Raw genomic sequence first — 16071 nt, forward strand, 5'->3', positions numbered from 1 at the left:
CAAGGTTACTACCGGTCACTGAGGCTTCATTCCCAGCCAGGCTGAATTACGGTGACCTCGGTGAGATACCTGCTAGCACAGTGAGAAAAAGTCTCACGGTGCAAATGTCAGTTCACCACATTCAAATTCACCACAGTGACATTCTTCCGGTGAACTGCGGTGAACTTGCCTCTGCACCTAATACATGCGCCTTTTCTTGCCGTCTGCGTGTTGCTATTTTTAGGCTGGAGGGACAATATCCATGGTCCCTTACCAGCCTGAGAATACCAGCCGCCAGCTGTCTTTTAAATAATTAAAACATGTGGCATGGGTACCCCTCTATTCTTGATAACCAGCCTTGCTAATGCTGCCAGCTGATGGTTGCAGCCCTCAGCTGTGAGTTTTGCCTGCCTGGTTATCAAAAATACAGGGGGAGCCATGCCGTTTTTTTGTTTTTTTTAATTATTTATTTACAGTGCAGGAGCTGGCTGATGAAAACTCCCAGCCGCTCCTGCTTTCACTGTTATTAGTGGCAGCAGGCGTTGGTTGATGGGAGCAGTAGTCCCATAAGTCGACACCAATAACTGGAGGTAAACTTTATACTTCTGATCACAGTTGTGCACTCACGCTGTCATTTTGACAGATTGGAAGCTTCGGCTCTCTGACCGGCAGTGATGATTTAAACGTTAAACATCAGGACAAAAGGAAACTAAGCCACAAATTTCATTATAATTTTTGTAGTTCATTACTAAACTCAGCAGTTAAAAAATGTTCCCTCTACTTTGAACCTTTGACTATTAATTAAACAATCATCCTCTATTAGCCCAGGCCACTGTGTGTATTTTCTATTTTTTATGTTGAATGTTAATATAACACAAAAGTTGCTTACCCTTAACCATCTGGGTGTCATATTTTATGCCTTTTGATATCTGTATTTTTAGTGCTGAAGTACAGGAGGGTAGATGAAGAAGAATCTCTGAAAGACAAACTGTCCAAGCTCAGTATTCATTCAATTACAAAGAAGTCAAAGAGAGTGACCAGCCACCTGAAGATACTTACTGGTAGAGAACAGGCACGTTCCATTTACACGTATCATAGTTTTTAGATATAAAACACATATTGCATCAATGTATCATAAAAGGATGCGACACATGCTGCATTTGCAATGTAGACTGATCAGAAAACATTACATGTGTTTTAAATGTAATTACATAGAACGTACTAATACACTTGAATTATCAAGCTGTCCCAATCTCATGTAGTAGCAAAGATCTCGGCAGCTTCAATACCAGCTTACGTTTTACCAAGAACATAATTTGCTGTGTCGTTATGTCATCAGCGCTGTTTGTTAGGGAGGTTGACAGATTGTTATTGTCACAGACGTGTCAGATGCTACAGACAGTCGCTCTGCATCTGGCTGGAGATGGTCTCTGTGTTTGGCAATGCAGATGCCTTTTTAATCCTTCTGACTTTTGGACCCAGTGGCAATCTTCCTCAGGCTCTATTTGACATACCTAGACCTGGGTGTTTTTAGACTCCCAGTCTGCTTCAGGGAGTCGCAGGTGATATTCAAATTTTTCCTTTGTGAAGGCTTGAAGCTATAGCAGTCTGCTTACTTCCTCTATGGTGCTGTTGGAGGGTGTTTAGTGTTACCAATCGGAGTCTGCTCAAGCTAAGTTTCTTCCCCCTTGTTTGTCTCCCTTCTTCTCTTTAGTGTACAGTGAGGACTGACCAGTGCTCATCCCATCCCCCCTTCCCTATTCAGGGCCTAGCTCTAGGGATATACAGGGCTTAGGTTCCTGCTCAGCAATTGGTGTGGAACCAATATAGGGACAGTATGGGATGCAGGGCGCTATTAGATCTGACTAGGGTTTGCCACCCCCTTTTCCTTAGTGTTTGGGCTTCCTTCCCCTCTCCCCCTCATGTTGCACTTTCCACACTCTGTGTAACAGTTATGGACTGACCTGGGTTGGAGTTATGGTATTGCAATCACTAGGGGCAGCATCGGCAGGTAGCGTAATCAGAAATAGCCAGGGGTCTGTACATAGAGAAGCAATGTAATTAAAGGATCAGCAGGTTGTGTAGTCAGGAAATAGCCAGATGTTAGTACATGGAGAAGCAATTCAGCTAAAGGATCAGCAGGTTGCATAGTCAGGAAATAGCCAAGGGTCCGTACACAGAGCAGTAGTATAATTTTGTAATGAACCAGCAGAAAGGGAAGCTTCACTAAAAGATGGGAACTCAATAATCCTGCAAATAAGTAAGGGCAATGCAAGGTTTAAGTAGCGTGTTCTATCAGGGTTGAGCCAGTCAGGAACTCAGGGTAGAGACTATCAGGGACTCGGGGTGGAGACAGCCAGAAACAACACAGGTACTAGTATCTGGGCTAGCAAGGAACTGCCCAGCGATCTGAATAGGTCATAGGGAAGAGCTGCCGCCTGGTGCACAAGAGCTGCTGGGTTCAAGTCCTGACTGCCTCTCTTCAGTAGTTAAGTCAGTCTTTTACTCTGACACAATCAATGCATAGAAAAAAAAAATAAAGAGCTAGCTTACAAGCCAATCAGCCACCAAGAAGAGATTTGGAAATGGAGCTTCAGAGATAAGTGACCGACAATGTTATCTGGAGATCAGGACAGCGTTAATATCCTTTTCAACATGAAAATTGCAAAACCAATAAGGAAAACTAAGGAAATTGTGAAAATCACAGGATAGGTAGACATGTTAAGGATATACACATGAAAAAATGGCATGCTAACAATTAAATTATTAATGATTATCTGAGGAATGCACACAAATCATCAAGATACACTACTGGCAGCTCCCTTTGTAATTACCGACCAATGACATCGCAGATGTGTTTGAGAGACGAGTCTGGAGATGCTGCAGCCATGGTAGTACATTTAGACTACACAGACTGCTCACGGTAGTACAAGCAATATATGACCATGGCTCCTGGGAAACTGGAGAAATGGCCAAACAACTGGTTTCACAATTAATCTATTCTGCACTGCAAGAAAAATTGGACATCATATATCAAGACTAAGATGCTATTGTCTATGCAAACCATCACAAGGCATTTTCTCAGCATTGGGATTAGGGCCAGACACCCCATTACAGGTTTTCTATTGATCTCATGCCACTGGTCTCAAAAGCTTCCATGGTGCAGGGCAAGACAGGTTAGTTTGGAGATGGGTTGAAAGTTCCATCCTCAATTTTTCCAAGAAAATGTACAAAAACTATTTTTTAGGGACCACGTCATATTTGAAGTGAATTAAATTAGAGGCCTATGTGACAGAAAATGTCCAAAAGTGACATTTTAAAAACTGCACCCCTCAAAATGCTCAAAATCACATTCAAGAAGTTTGTTAACCTTTAGATGCTTCACAAAAATTAAAAGAATGTGGAAGGAAAAAATAAAAACATTTCCCACAAAAATGTTGCTTTAGGCCCACCCACATTTTTCATTTTCACACACAAGGTAACAGGAGAAAATGAACTGTTCAATTTGTTGTACAATTTCTCCTGAGTAAGCCAATACCCCATATGTGTTGGGAAAACTACTGTTTGGGTACATGGCAGGGCTCACAAGGGAAGGAGCATCATTTGATTTTTGGAGCGCAAAATTAGCTGAAATATATAGCGTACACTGTGCCGCATTTGCAGAGCCTCTGATGTGTTTAAACAGTGGATAAACCCGACAAGTGACCCCATTTTGGAAACTACACCCCTTAAGAAATTTATCTAGATGTGTGGTGAGCGCCTTGAATCGACAGGTGCTTCACAGAATTTTATAATACATTTTTACCACAAATTGTTGAGACCTGTGTAGTCTCGAAAGCTTGCAATTTGTTACCATCTTTTCAGTTAGCCATTAAAAGGTATCAACCACTGAGGACTCTCAATTCTAAATATTTTGCTTTAACTCCAAATTTTTCATTTTCACAAGAAAATAGAAAGAAAATAGACCCTCATATTTGTTGTGTGATCAGTGATACCCCACATTTGGTGGAAAATACCTGTTCATTCACACAGTTTTGGAAAGCTGACTTTGCTAATAGGGTTTGCTGATACTGTGCCACATTTGTAGAACCCTTGTACTGCCAAAAGATCAGTAACCCTCTACAGATGACCCAATTTGGAAACTATACCCCTGAAGGAATTAATCTAAGGCTATTGTGAGCATATTAAATCCACAGGTGCTTCACATAATTTTATAACATTGGGATATGAAAATCAAAATTTCATTTTTTTACAGAAAAATGTTCTACTAGCCCCAAACATTTAATTTTCACAAATACTAATGAGAGGAAATGTCCTCAAGCATTGCCCTATATGCCCTATATGTGGTCATGCACGTCTAGGCATAGAGAGCCCCTAAGCTTCCAAAAGAGCAGAAATCCCTATAAAGTGACCTCATTTTGCAAATTAAACTCATGGAAATCATCACAGGATATAGTGACTATTTTGACCCCACTGGCATTTTCCAGAAATTAGTGCACAATTTGGAGACAGAATGAATAAAACACAGGAATTTATAAATGATTTTTACTATTTTTTTTCTCAAGCCATTTAAAGGGACACTGTCACCTGAATTTGGAGGGAACAATCTTCAGCCACGGAGGCGGGATTTTGGGGTTTTTGATTCACCCTTTCCTTACTCGCTGGCTGCATGCTGGCTGCAATATTGGATTGAAGTTCATTCTCTGTCCTCTGTAGTACATGCCTGCACATGGCAATCTTGTCTTGCGCAGGCGTGTACTATGGAGGACAGAAAATGAACTTCAATCCAATATTGCAGCCAGCATGCAGCCAGCGGGTAAGGAAAGGGTGAATCAAACACTCAAAAACCCCGCCTCCATGCAGAGGCGTAGCTAGAGCTTTTGCCGCCCGGGGCTGTTCCCGAGTTTGGCGCCCCTCCCCCCCCCGGCTCAATACACACAAAGGTTACCAAAAACGGTTTTCCTGTTTTGTAGAACTTAAACTGGGCCTAATGGTGTCACCCCCACATGCCACACCTGTGACTTAATACCACCACACCATGACCAGGCCACATAGTGACCGAATAATACTACATACAAGGGACAAATACCACAACACCATTTCCAGACCACATATTACCACCACATAGTGACTGAATACTACAATACTGATCAGTAATAAAAAAAAAACCACAATACTATCACCATAAGTGCCAGTATTCACAGGAGATCTGTACTTAGTATGCAGTATCTGTGTAGAGGTAATACAGAGATCACTGGTGACATTATACACAGGACCTCTATATAGTATACAGTGTATAGTGTCAGTGTATAGGTAACACTGACTCACCAGTGACGTCTCTAGGTGAAGTCCTTCATCTTTCATCCAGCACAGACCGCCATCATTCCTTCCAGCCAGGACTCGTTTCTGCAGGAAATAACACAGTTATCTCGAGCTCCGCTTGCAGAACACATTACTTAATTTTTCACAACTTCTACATTACATCACATGAAGAAAAAAAGGTGATATAGTGTCACTCTGCACAGTAACAGGACCGCTCCCCCATTTAAAACAGTATACTCAAAAAATAAAATAAATACATCACTGCAGTAATAATATCCCTTAATTAGCCCCTATGGTAATAATATTCCCCACCCTGGCCCCGTTTCTCATTCCTGGCTCCAGCCATTTGTTCTCGCATCCTGCCCTCATGAGTATCCATTCTACCCCATATGATCTCCACATCCTGCCCCACCAGCCTCCATCGTATCCGTCCTGCCCCATGATCCAATCCTGCCCCGTGTCTCCAATCATGCCCCGTATCTACATTCTGCCCATGCCTCAAGTCCTGCCCCCAGTGTGTCCAGCATATTACCCCCATGTTGTCCAGCAATCTGCCCCAGTGTGTCCAGCATATTACCCCCATGTTGTCCAGCAATCTGCCCCAGTGTGTCCAGCATATTACCCCCAGTGTGTCCAGCAATCTGCCCCAGTATGTCCAGCACTGCCCCCAGTGTGTCCAGCAATCTGCCCCAGTGTCCAGCCTTTCCCCAGTGTGTCCAGCAGTCTGCCCCAGTGTGTCCAGCATATTACCCCCAGTGTCCAGCATTGCCCCAGTGTGTCCAGCATATTACCCCCAGTGTGTCCAGCAATCTGCCCCAGTGTCCAGCATTGCCCCAGTGTGTCCAGAAGTCTGCCCCAGGGTCTCCAGCATTGCCTCAATGTGTCCAGAAATCTGCCCCAGGGTCTCCAGTATTGCCCCAGTGTGTCCAGCAATCTGCCCCATGGTCTCCTGTATTGCCCCAGTGTGTCCAGCATTCTGCCACATGGTCTCCTGTATTGCCCCAGTGTGTCCAGCATTCTGCCACATGGTCTCCTGTATTGCCCCAGTGTGTCCAGCATTCTGCCACATGGTCTCCTGTATTGCCCCAGTGTGTCCAGCAATCTGCCCCATGGTCTCCAGTATTGCCCCAGTGTGTCCAGCAATCTGCCCCATAGTCTCCTGTATTGCCCCAGTGTGTCCAGCAATCTGCCCCATGGTCTCATGTATTGCCCCAGTGTGTCCAGCAATCTGCCCCATGGTCTCATGTATTGCCCCAGTGTGTCCAGCAATCTGCCCCATGGTCTCCAGTATTGCCCCAGTGTGTCCAGCATTGCCCCAGCCCCAGACAGTCAGACATAAAGAAAAAAAAAAAAAAGTAAAATCCTCACCTCTCCCGTTCCTAGCGCAGGTCCGGTGCAGTCAGCGTCTCTCCGGCTCTGCGACGCTCAGGACAGAGAGGCAGAGCGGCGCGCACAGTAGTGACGTCATCGCGCCCTCTGCTCTGAGACGTCGCAGAGTCAGAGGACGCTGTAGCTGCCGGCGCCGCAGGAACCAGGAGAGGTGAGTATAGAGCGGGGGGCGGGGTCCGGTGGTGGGGGGAGCTGGCCCTGGTCGTGGCGGCGGACGGCGCCGCCCGAAGATTTAAAGGGGCGTCTTTTTTTTTTTTTTTTTTCTTCTCCTGCAGCGCCGGCCGCCCCCCGCATTGTGCCGCCCGGGGCGGACCGCCCCCCCCGCACCCTCCTTCCTACGCCACTGCCTCCATGGCTGAAGATTGTTCCCTCCAAATTCAGGTGACAGTGTCCCTTTAACTTGCAGTAAAAGTGATCAGGCAGTTTTATTCTTTGGGTCAATACGATCGCAGTGATACCAGATTTATATAGGTTCTATAAGGCTTGTTTTTGCAGGACAAGATAACGTTTTTATTGATAACATTTTTTTTGTATGCCATTTTTGAATCACTTTTTATTCCATGTTTTGTGTGTCAGTATAATGAAAAGGCTATATTTTAGGCGCATTTTTTATTTACTTTTTTAAAGGTGTTCACCATACAGGTTACATAATATGACAGTTTTATAGATTGGTTCGGCAATTCCAAATATATGTTTTTTTTGTTTTGTTTTTACAGAATAACAGCATTTTTACTTGCAAAACTTTTTTCCAATTTTTTCTACTTTCCCTTTTATTTTTTCACATTTTTTCAAACTTTATTTCACTATTTATTTTACAGGAAGTGTGTCAGGTCCTGCTCACAGGCCACCGTACCTGAGTGACCCCGCTGCCATTTTCAGCCTGGGGTCACCATGGAGACCATTGGCAAGATGCAATCTCAATCGAATCATGCCGATCGGAGCAGAGCGGGAGCTCACACCCACTACTAAGCAAATCACTGTCGCTATTGACAGTGGCATAAGAGGGGTTAAACAGGCGCTATCGTCTCTAGCATCGATCATTGGCATTACTGCAGGGTATATATCATAGTTGACAGCCACTGATGATTTCCCCAGCTTTGCTAGTGAGCCGGTGTGATCGGTGTGCCGTACATGTACGGCGGATGTCATGAAGGGATTACTCTCCTTGGCAACAAGCTGTACGCTATGTCACTATGTAAGATAAAATCTCTAACAGCAGCATATCCACAGCAGATAGAAAAAGCAATTCAATTGCAAACCTGCTTATTTTCTTGCTGTCTAAATAATTATGCCAATTTAATAACATAAGAATAAATACCCCTTCAAGACTGACAGATTTTTCATTGAGCTGAAAGTTGGTTTGTCAATTAACTTGTGCTATGTATCGAAAATGTATCATCTTGCTGATACTGCATATCGTATCAAATTGCAGGTGAAAGACCAGATATTTAACAAAGAAGAAAAAACTTTCAGAGGTTTGGAGAAGACTGTCAGGTGCTGCGTCAAGAACATTTCATGTACACTCCAGCTTATGCAGGTGAGCCTTGATGTAAGCTATACATTTGTATACCGCTATTATTGGCAAATATTGGTTAGATTATAAGTCTTCAACCATTTCAAAGTCTAGTGGACAAACAAGCCACTGTCTATCTTAAATAAGCACTATCAAGAAATCTGTCTGTGTATGTAATGCGGTGTACACTGATGAGCAAAACGGTAACAATGTTTTGAACTTTAGAATTTCAGGCTCCAAATCTCACCATCCTCTACTGCTTTGAACGTGAGATTACCATCATTTTATAGACAATCATCTTGGCTATCTCACACATAAATTTGACATGTAGCTATTTAGCATATGATTAGTTATGCAGATTCTTGTCATGTCACTGCTTTGTTACAGTTTTTTGCCTGATGATGGAAAAAGTCTTTTTCGTCCTGAATACTACAAATTACAGCCTTTTCTCACATTCCCTAATAGCTTAGTGTGCTTTTAGGTTGATTCCCAAGCAAAAGGTCAAATCAAGGAGCAGCCATGAAGAAGATTTCCCAAGAAAAGAGAAACAGCCTCATCCAGCTCATCAATAGCGGTCCCTCGGCCAAGAAAATTGCCAACTGCATCATGAGATTGCCACAACAGTTGGAAGAATACGAAATGAAGTCTGTTCATCCATTCAACAGTCAAGAGGTGGACGTCGAGGCAAAATATCGGAGTCTCCCAGTCGTCTCATCACAAGGTCTATCAGTTCTAGCGCGACAAACATGGCAGTGAAGGTGCCTTGTATGCTTTGTAATAGTGAGATCACAGACATGCACGGAAGCACTGTACAACGCATGTTACACAAGTCTAGAATTGTGGCCCGAAAAATGGTGAAGAAGCCCTGGCTTCATTATCGTCATAAGAAGCGTTGGCTCTAGTATGCCAAAAGGCACAAAACTTGGAAGTAGAAGATTGGAAACGGCTAAATTGAAGCAATGAGGTGAAAGTCAATAGACTAAGCTCTGATGGGTGCAAATGGGTGTGGAATAAACAACGGGAAAAGGGGATAACAGATCGAGAAATTGAAGGAACTGTCCAGTTCAGTGGAGGATGACTGATGATATGGGATGTTTCACAGACAAAGGTGCTGCATACTTAACCAGGAGCGATGGTTGTTTCAATGCTGAGAAATATGTGTGTATCCTAAAAGATGAGCTACTTCATAAACTTGAGTACTATGGGTATAAAAAGGACTACAAAGCGTTCCAGCAGGACAGCGACCCGAAGCATATATCATGATTGGTGAAGACTCAACAGGCAGCCCTGGCTGACCAGCCTAACCAAAGAATTGAGATGGGCTTCCAGGATCGCTGAGCGGAGATGGAAGCAATCCTGCTTTGCCGACCACTTCACTGCATACAAGCAGTCCATCGCCAGCTTCAAGTCTGTGCTCACTGCTGCAAAACAAACTTACTTCTCATCTCTCATATCCTCCCTGTCTCACAACCCTAAACAGCTTTTCAACACTTTCAATTCTCTACTCCGTCCCCCAGCACCTCATCCTTCCCCCCTCATTTCTGCTGAAGACTTCGCCTCTTTCTTTAAACAGAAGATCGATACGATCAGAGAAAGCTTTGGCCCACAGCGCCCACTGCCCCTCTTAGCTGCTCAATCCTGCTCCTCCAAAACCAGCTTCTCCACCATGACAGAAAATCAGCTCTCCACCCTCCTGTCAAGATCACACCTCACCACCTGCACGCTTGACCCGCTCCAGTCCCACCTCATCCCTAACCTTTCCACGGTCTTCATCCCAACCCTAACGCACCTCTTCAACTTCTCACTCACAACAGGTGTCTTCCTCTCATCCATCAAAGCATGCCAAGATCACACCCATCCTCAAAAAGCCCTCCTTCGACCCATCCTCTGTGTCTAGCTATCACCCGACATCTCTTCTCCCTCCAAATTGCTGAAGCAACACGTCCATCTTGAACTGTCCTCCCACCTCTCTTCCTGCTCCCTCTTTGATCGGTTACAATCTGGCTTCCGTTCCCATCACTCAACTGAAACTGCCCTAACTAAAGTCACCAATGACCTACTAACTGCCAGGAGCAAGCGACACTACTCTGTCCTCCTTCTCCTGGACCTGTCTTCTGCCTTCGACACTGTGGACCACTCCCTTCTACTACAAATCCTCTCATCTCTTGGCATCACAGACTTGGCCCTTTCCTGGATCTTGTCATATCTAACAGACCGAACATTCAGTGTCTCCCTCCCCCACACCACCTCCTCACCTCGCCCCTTGTCAGTCGGTGTTCCTCAAGGCTCTGTTCTAGGACCCCTACTCTTCTCCATCTACACTTTCGGCTTGGGACAGCTCATAGAATCCCACGGTCTGCAGTACCATCTCTACGCTGATGACACGCAGATCCACCTATCCGGACCTGACCTCACCTCCTTACTTACCAAAATCCCACACTGTCTGTCTGCTATCTCGGCCTTCTTTTCTGCTCGCTTTCTACAACTGAACATGGACAAAACAGAATTCATCATCTTTCCCCCATCTCACTCTACCCCTCCAACAGATCTATCCATCAATGTCAATGGCTGCTCACTTTCCCCAGTCGCACACGCCCGGTGCCTCGGGGTGATCTTCGACTCTGCCCTCTCTTTCAAGCCACATATCCAAGCTCTTGCCTCCTCCTGCCGTCTCAAACTCAAAAATATTTCCCGGATCCGTGCTTTCCTTGACCGCGACACCACAAAAATGCTAGTGCATGCCCTTATCATCTCCCGCCTCAACTACTGCAACCTCCTACTCTCTGGACTCCCTTCTAGCACTCAGGCACCACTCCAATCCATCCTACACTCTGCTGCCCGACTAATCTACCTGTCTCCCCGCTATTCCCCAGCCTCTCCCCTATGTCAAGCCCTTCACTGGCTTCCTATCGCCCAGAGACTCCAGTTCAAAACCCTCACAATGACATACAAAGCCATCCACAACCTGTCTCCTCCATACATCTGTGACATGGTCTCCGGGAACCTACCTACACGCAACCTCCGATCCTCTCAAGACCTCCTTCTCTACTCCCCTCTCATCTCTTCTTCCCACAACCGCATCCAAGACTTCTCCCGTGCTTCCCCCATACTCTGGAACTCTCTATCCCAACACATCAGACTCTCGCCTACCATAGAAACCTTCAAAAAGGACCTGAAGACCCACCTCTTCCGACAAGCCTACAGCCTGCAGTGATCCTGAACTTACTGCACCGCTACACAACCTGCCCTACCCTCTCCTAGTGTTTCATCACCCATCCCCTGCAGACTGTGAGCCCTTGCGGGCAGGGTCCTCCCTCCTTATGTACCCGTGTGCCTTGTTACTTGCTCATGTTTAATGTATTTGTCTATATTTGCCCCGTATTCACATGTAAAGCGCCATGGAATAAATGGCGCTATAAAAATGTATAATAATAATAAAAAATGGTTCAATAACAATGAAGTAGAGATGCTGGATTGGCCCCCACCATCCCCAGACCACAACCCAGTCGAACACTTGTGGGTAGAGTTGAAGAAAAAGCTGTATACTTACCCAAGTGAGTGAACAGTACGCACCAACTTTAGGAACATGAAGAAGAGTCCTGGAATCAGATTTCGGTCGAGACCTGCTTGAATCTGATCGAGAGCATCCCCAGAAAGATTCAGGCAGTGTTGAAAGCCAAAGGTGGATTTACTAAATACTAAATATTAAAAATTAAAATGTTAATTTTTAGGAGCAAAACAGTAACAATGTAGTGACATGACAACAATCTGCATAACTAATAATCTGAAAAATAGTTGCAAGTCAAATTTATGTATGAGATAGCCAAGATGATTGTCTATAAAATGATGTTAGTCCCATTCGAAGAAGTAGTGGATGGTGAAATGGAGCCTGAATGTCATAAGTTCAAAACATTGTTACCCTTTTGCACGTCAGTGTTAGTGAACTAAAATTCTCACTGATCTCTAACTGCCCTGGTTAGCAGATCTGCTCCGGTCTTCTTTGCTCACGTGACTTGACTACTGACTTGCCAGATCACACTGGGGTCTACATTTCAGCTGAAAATTTCTTTATAATATAAGTCCATGGAGCAACAGAAAACGATTCCATAGGGTTACATTGTAAAAGCGACTTCCAGGTCAAACAGAACCCAGTGTGAACCGGCAAGTCAGAATTTCAGTCACGTGAGTGAGAAGAGGACTGGAGCAGCGCTGGGAACCACAGAAGATGGCAATCGAGTATTCTATTGCACTTACATATGTCACATACACATTTAGATGGGTTTAAGGAATAAACATGCATTGAGAGTGTTTTTTTTAACTCAACCATAATTCTGAGTGAGCTTATTTGAAGGTATGAAGTAGCTGTTAAATGGCTATCTATTGCGTCTTTCTAGGATGCTTTGCCCTTGGCTGACCAAAATGTTATTGGGCTACAAGATTTATTGCATGATGACACCCAAGAAAGTCATGAAGACTTAAATCCGCAAAGCAGCGTGGGAATACAGTATGAGAAACTGGTGAGTTTAATGTTTCTAATCACCTAAGCATTGCTAATCAGCATTTAGGATCTTGGATTAGATCACAGTAAATACAAATTTCTTAAAGGGGGTAGACTGGTTCTTTAAAATGAAGTAATGGGTTATCCAGGACTATATTAATTTCTTACTGTGGGCCAAAGAACTAATGCTGTATGCTGCCTGCATGCTGCAGAATGCAGAGGAGAGAAAATTATCTTTATTCTGCACCCCAGCATTCGGTATTCAGTCATGGGGGCGGTGACAGCGCAGTGACTGAAGCGGTGGCGCGCCCGCCCCTATGACTGAATACAGAATCCTGGCGGGAAGAATAAAGATAATTTTCTCCCCGCTGCATTCTGCTGTGTGCAGGCACCAGACAGCATAATAAAGCTGTTAACAGATTAACTCCATATCTGCTGGTTAACAGCTTTATTCCTGGTGACAGCTTCCCTTTAAGTACTTGCCTGTTCTGCCCAGCTCGGAGCTGTCACTAACCAAACCTGCTGGCGATTCTGTGTCTTCCCTTGATCAACAGAGCAGCTTCTTCTCTTCTGCTCTGCTCTGTTGACGGTGCTTGAATGCCGACGTCAACTGCATAAATGCGGGAAGCCGGCTGTCAATCAGTATGATGTCGGCAGTCATGCCCCATCAATAGAGCAGAGCAGAAGAGTAAGAGCTGATCTGTTCATGTGGAGCAGCTAAATCACTGGCAGGAGCAGTAAGTGACCGCTCTGAGCCAGCGCCTAATAGAACAGACTAACTAGCAACTACCTGCCTGTTAGTTTGTTGGCTCATAGTAAAAAAAACATTTTGCCCTGAATAATGCTTTTAAGTTTAACTAATCAACTATCTGAAAGAAGCCACAGCGACGTGTGCTCTTTATTATTCACACTGCTCCGTACTGCGCTGCTCTCTTTTTAGTAGTGGCTATGCCTGATATTGCAGTTTGCTGCAGCTCTGTCCTAAAAAGAAACTCAAAAGGTTTTTCACATGACAGTGAACATGTTAGAAAGTTTAATTGATGGTATCAGGTGGCTTGGTACTGCTTGCCAGTGAGGACAAGACCTCCAGCCATTTTGGCAAAAATGACATCATCACAATCTGCTGTCACTGACAACCTGTTATTAGCAATACCGGGAGAGAAATTGCCAGTTTATCGTGTGTTTCTGAGAAGCTAATTCTTAGGTGACCACCAATGTGTAGACAGATCCTGTTTTTTCATATTTTTCAATGTACCCTACTCACAAAATGTTAGGGAAATTTGACTTTTGGGTGAAACTTCAGGATGATCCTAAAATGCCATCTAACCTTTCCAGGTGAACTTAAAGAGACCATCTCTAAACCTTTGAATATACATGTCCAACTGTTCAATGTTTCAGTACTTTTTGCACAACTTGCTATTCTCTAACAAGGAGCTTAATGGCAATATTAACAACAGCTGTTTGATCCATGAATAACCCAATAAATTTTGGGGATCAATTAGAATTGGTATTTAAACAGTCCTCCTCATCATATTATTAAAATTTTGACATCATGAAACCAAAGCAAAACCTAACAATTGATCAACCGCACCTTGCCATTGCAAGGCGTCAAGCAGGATGTTCTCAGACGAAAATGGTCAATGAGCTTAGAGTGTCACAGAGTGTCATCAGCACGTTGCATCAGAGATTCAGAGAGACTGGAAGAGTCCCACAATGATGGCCGCTTCATTGTGAGCAATTCCCTTCGGAACCAGATGATGAATGCCACAGAACTCCAGGTACATTTAAGGAAGGTGAGAGGAACCCAAGTGTCACATCAGACTATTCAAAACTCAAAACAGTTTACATCAGCGTGGTCTGCATGCTAGATGACCTGCAAGTGTACCTGACCACATCACCATCATCTTGCATGGGCCAGGGAGCAACTACGTTGGACGAGGGACCAGTGGGACTCAATGCTGTTCACTGATGAAAGTTGATTCACGCTGAGCATAAAATTATGGCCACCAATGATGTTGGAGACTTCAAGGAGAGCACTATGTTGTCACCAGACAAGCCTTTGGTAATGGTGGTGTTACAGGTTCTAATTCAATGACATCATTAATCCAGTCATTATGCCTCTGCATGAACAACACAGGCCTAATTTCATCTTTATGGATGACAATGCTCCATCTTATCAAGGTTGCATCGTTAGGGAACGGCTCCTGAAGACTGAGGTACTTCAAATAGAGTGGTCTGCACTTTCTCCTCACCTGAATCCCATGGAAAACCTATGGGATCAGCAAAGTCGCCATGTAGAGGCGTTACTCTGTACCCCAGAACCTCAATGACCTGAGGGCGCTCTTCAAGAAGAAAGGGATGCCAAGCCTCAGCAGACAAGTCCACTTGTGAACAGCATGAGACCTCGTTTTTAACCTGTAATTGATGCTCAAGGCCACTTGACAAGTTCTTGAGACATTGACATTTTTGAGGGGGTATACCCACCACTTATGTTAGCTTTTGTTTCAATAAACTGTTTGAGATGAGGAAATTGCCATTGCCCCACTTTCATGATAAAATATCACTGTAGTGTGAACTTTTTACGTTTTCCATAAATTTCACCAGAAAGCCAAATATCCCTAACTTTTTGTGAGTAGTGTATAATTGATTAACTTTGACTGCTTTATTATCCATTTCTCATTTTCTTGTTTTAGAACCTTATTATGTGTAATACTAGGTTTTGGGAAAAGACTGGCATATGGTTTTGATATTTGCATTCCAGTTACAGATTCATGCCAGTATATATGAATATTAAATACATATACAATACCCTGCTTCATATATTGAGACAGTCGAGAGGAACACTGATATAATGGTGACAAATATCATGGACTTCATAAATAAGATCTTCCTCTAGTGGAGAATTCCTGTATATGTAAAAGTTTGGTAGAACATGCCCATACAAAAAGGCAATGTGAGCACTGAATATTATTGGATTCAACCGATTTCAGTGTGATCCGTCAATAACTGACATCTTCCTGACATCTTCTGGTAATGAGGACTAGCCTTGTTTGATCTATTAAAATACAAGTGTAGCTGTCTGACATACTTATTCCTTATGGAAAAGGTACACACGGCACTCAAGGTACTCATTGGTGGTGCACAAGTCAGGTTTCCAGCCCGTCAATAAGTAATCTCAAAACACTTGGCACTCAGAAGTTTTTTGCAGAAAAAAGTTGAATATTTCATTTATTGTGCATCCAGTTCAAAGATTTTTAAACGTTTTCGGTCTATTCACAAGACCTTCATCAGAATAATCTTTAACAAAACTGAAATATATACAAAATCACAAGAAATTGTTTATAACGACATAATATGAATGATGCACAGT

The 16071-nt window shown here is 43.8% G+C and overlaps 1 protein-coding gene across 2 annotated transcripts in view; it reads left to right on the forward strand.

Moving 5' to 3' along the window:
- Nucleotides 1-16071, forward strand: part of ARHGEF38 (Rho guanine nucleotide exchange factor 38) — a 160647-nt gene that overhangs the window by 90219 nt on the left and 54357 nt on the right. For both annotated transcript variants that reach the window (XM_069743688.1, XM_069743693.1), the window contains exons 7-9: nt 921-1051; nt 8123-8227; nt 12598-12720. In XM_069743688.1, coding sequence (XP_069599789.1) covers nt 921-1051; nt 8123-8227; nt 12598-12720 — 359 coding nt within the window. The remainder of the gene's footprint in view (nt 1-920; nt 1052-8122; nt 8228-12597; nt 12721-16071) is intronic.

This window comes from Ranitomeya imitator, chromosome 1, assembly GCF_032444005.1.
Source record: "Ranitomeya imitator isolate aRanImi1 chromosome 1, aRanImi1.pri, whole genome shotgun sequence".
Lineage (NCBI taxonomy): Eukaryota > Metazoa > Chordata > Amphibia > Anura > Dendrobatidae > Ranitomeya > Ranitomeya imitator.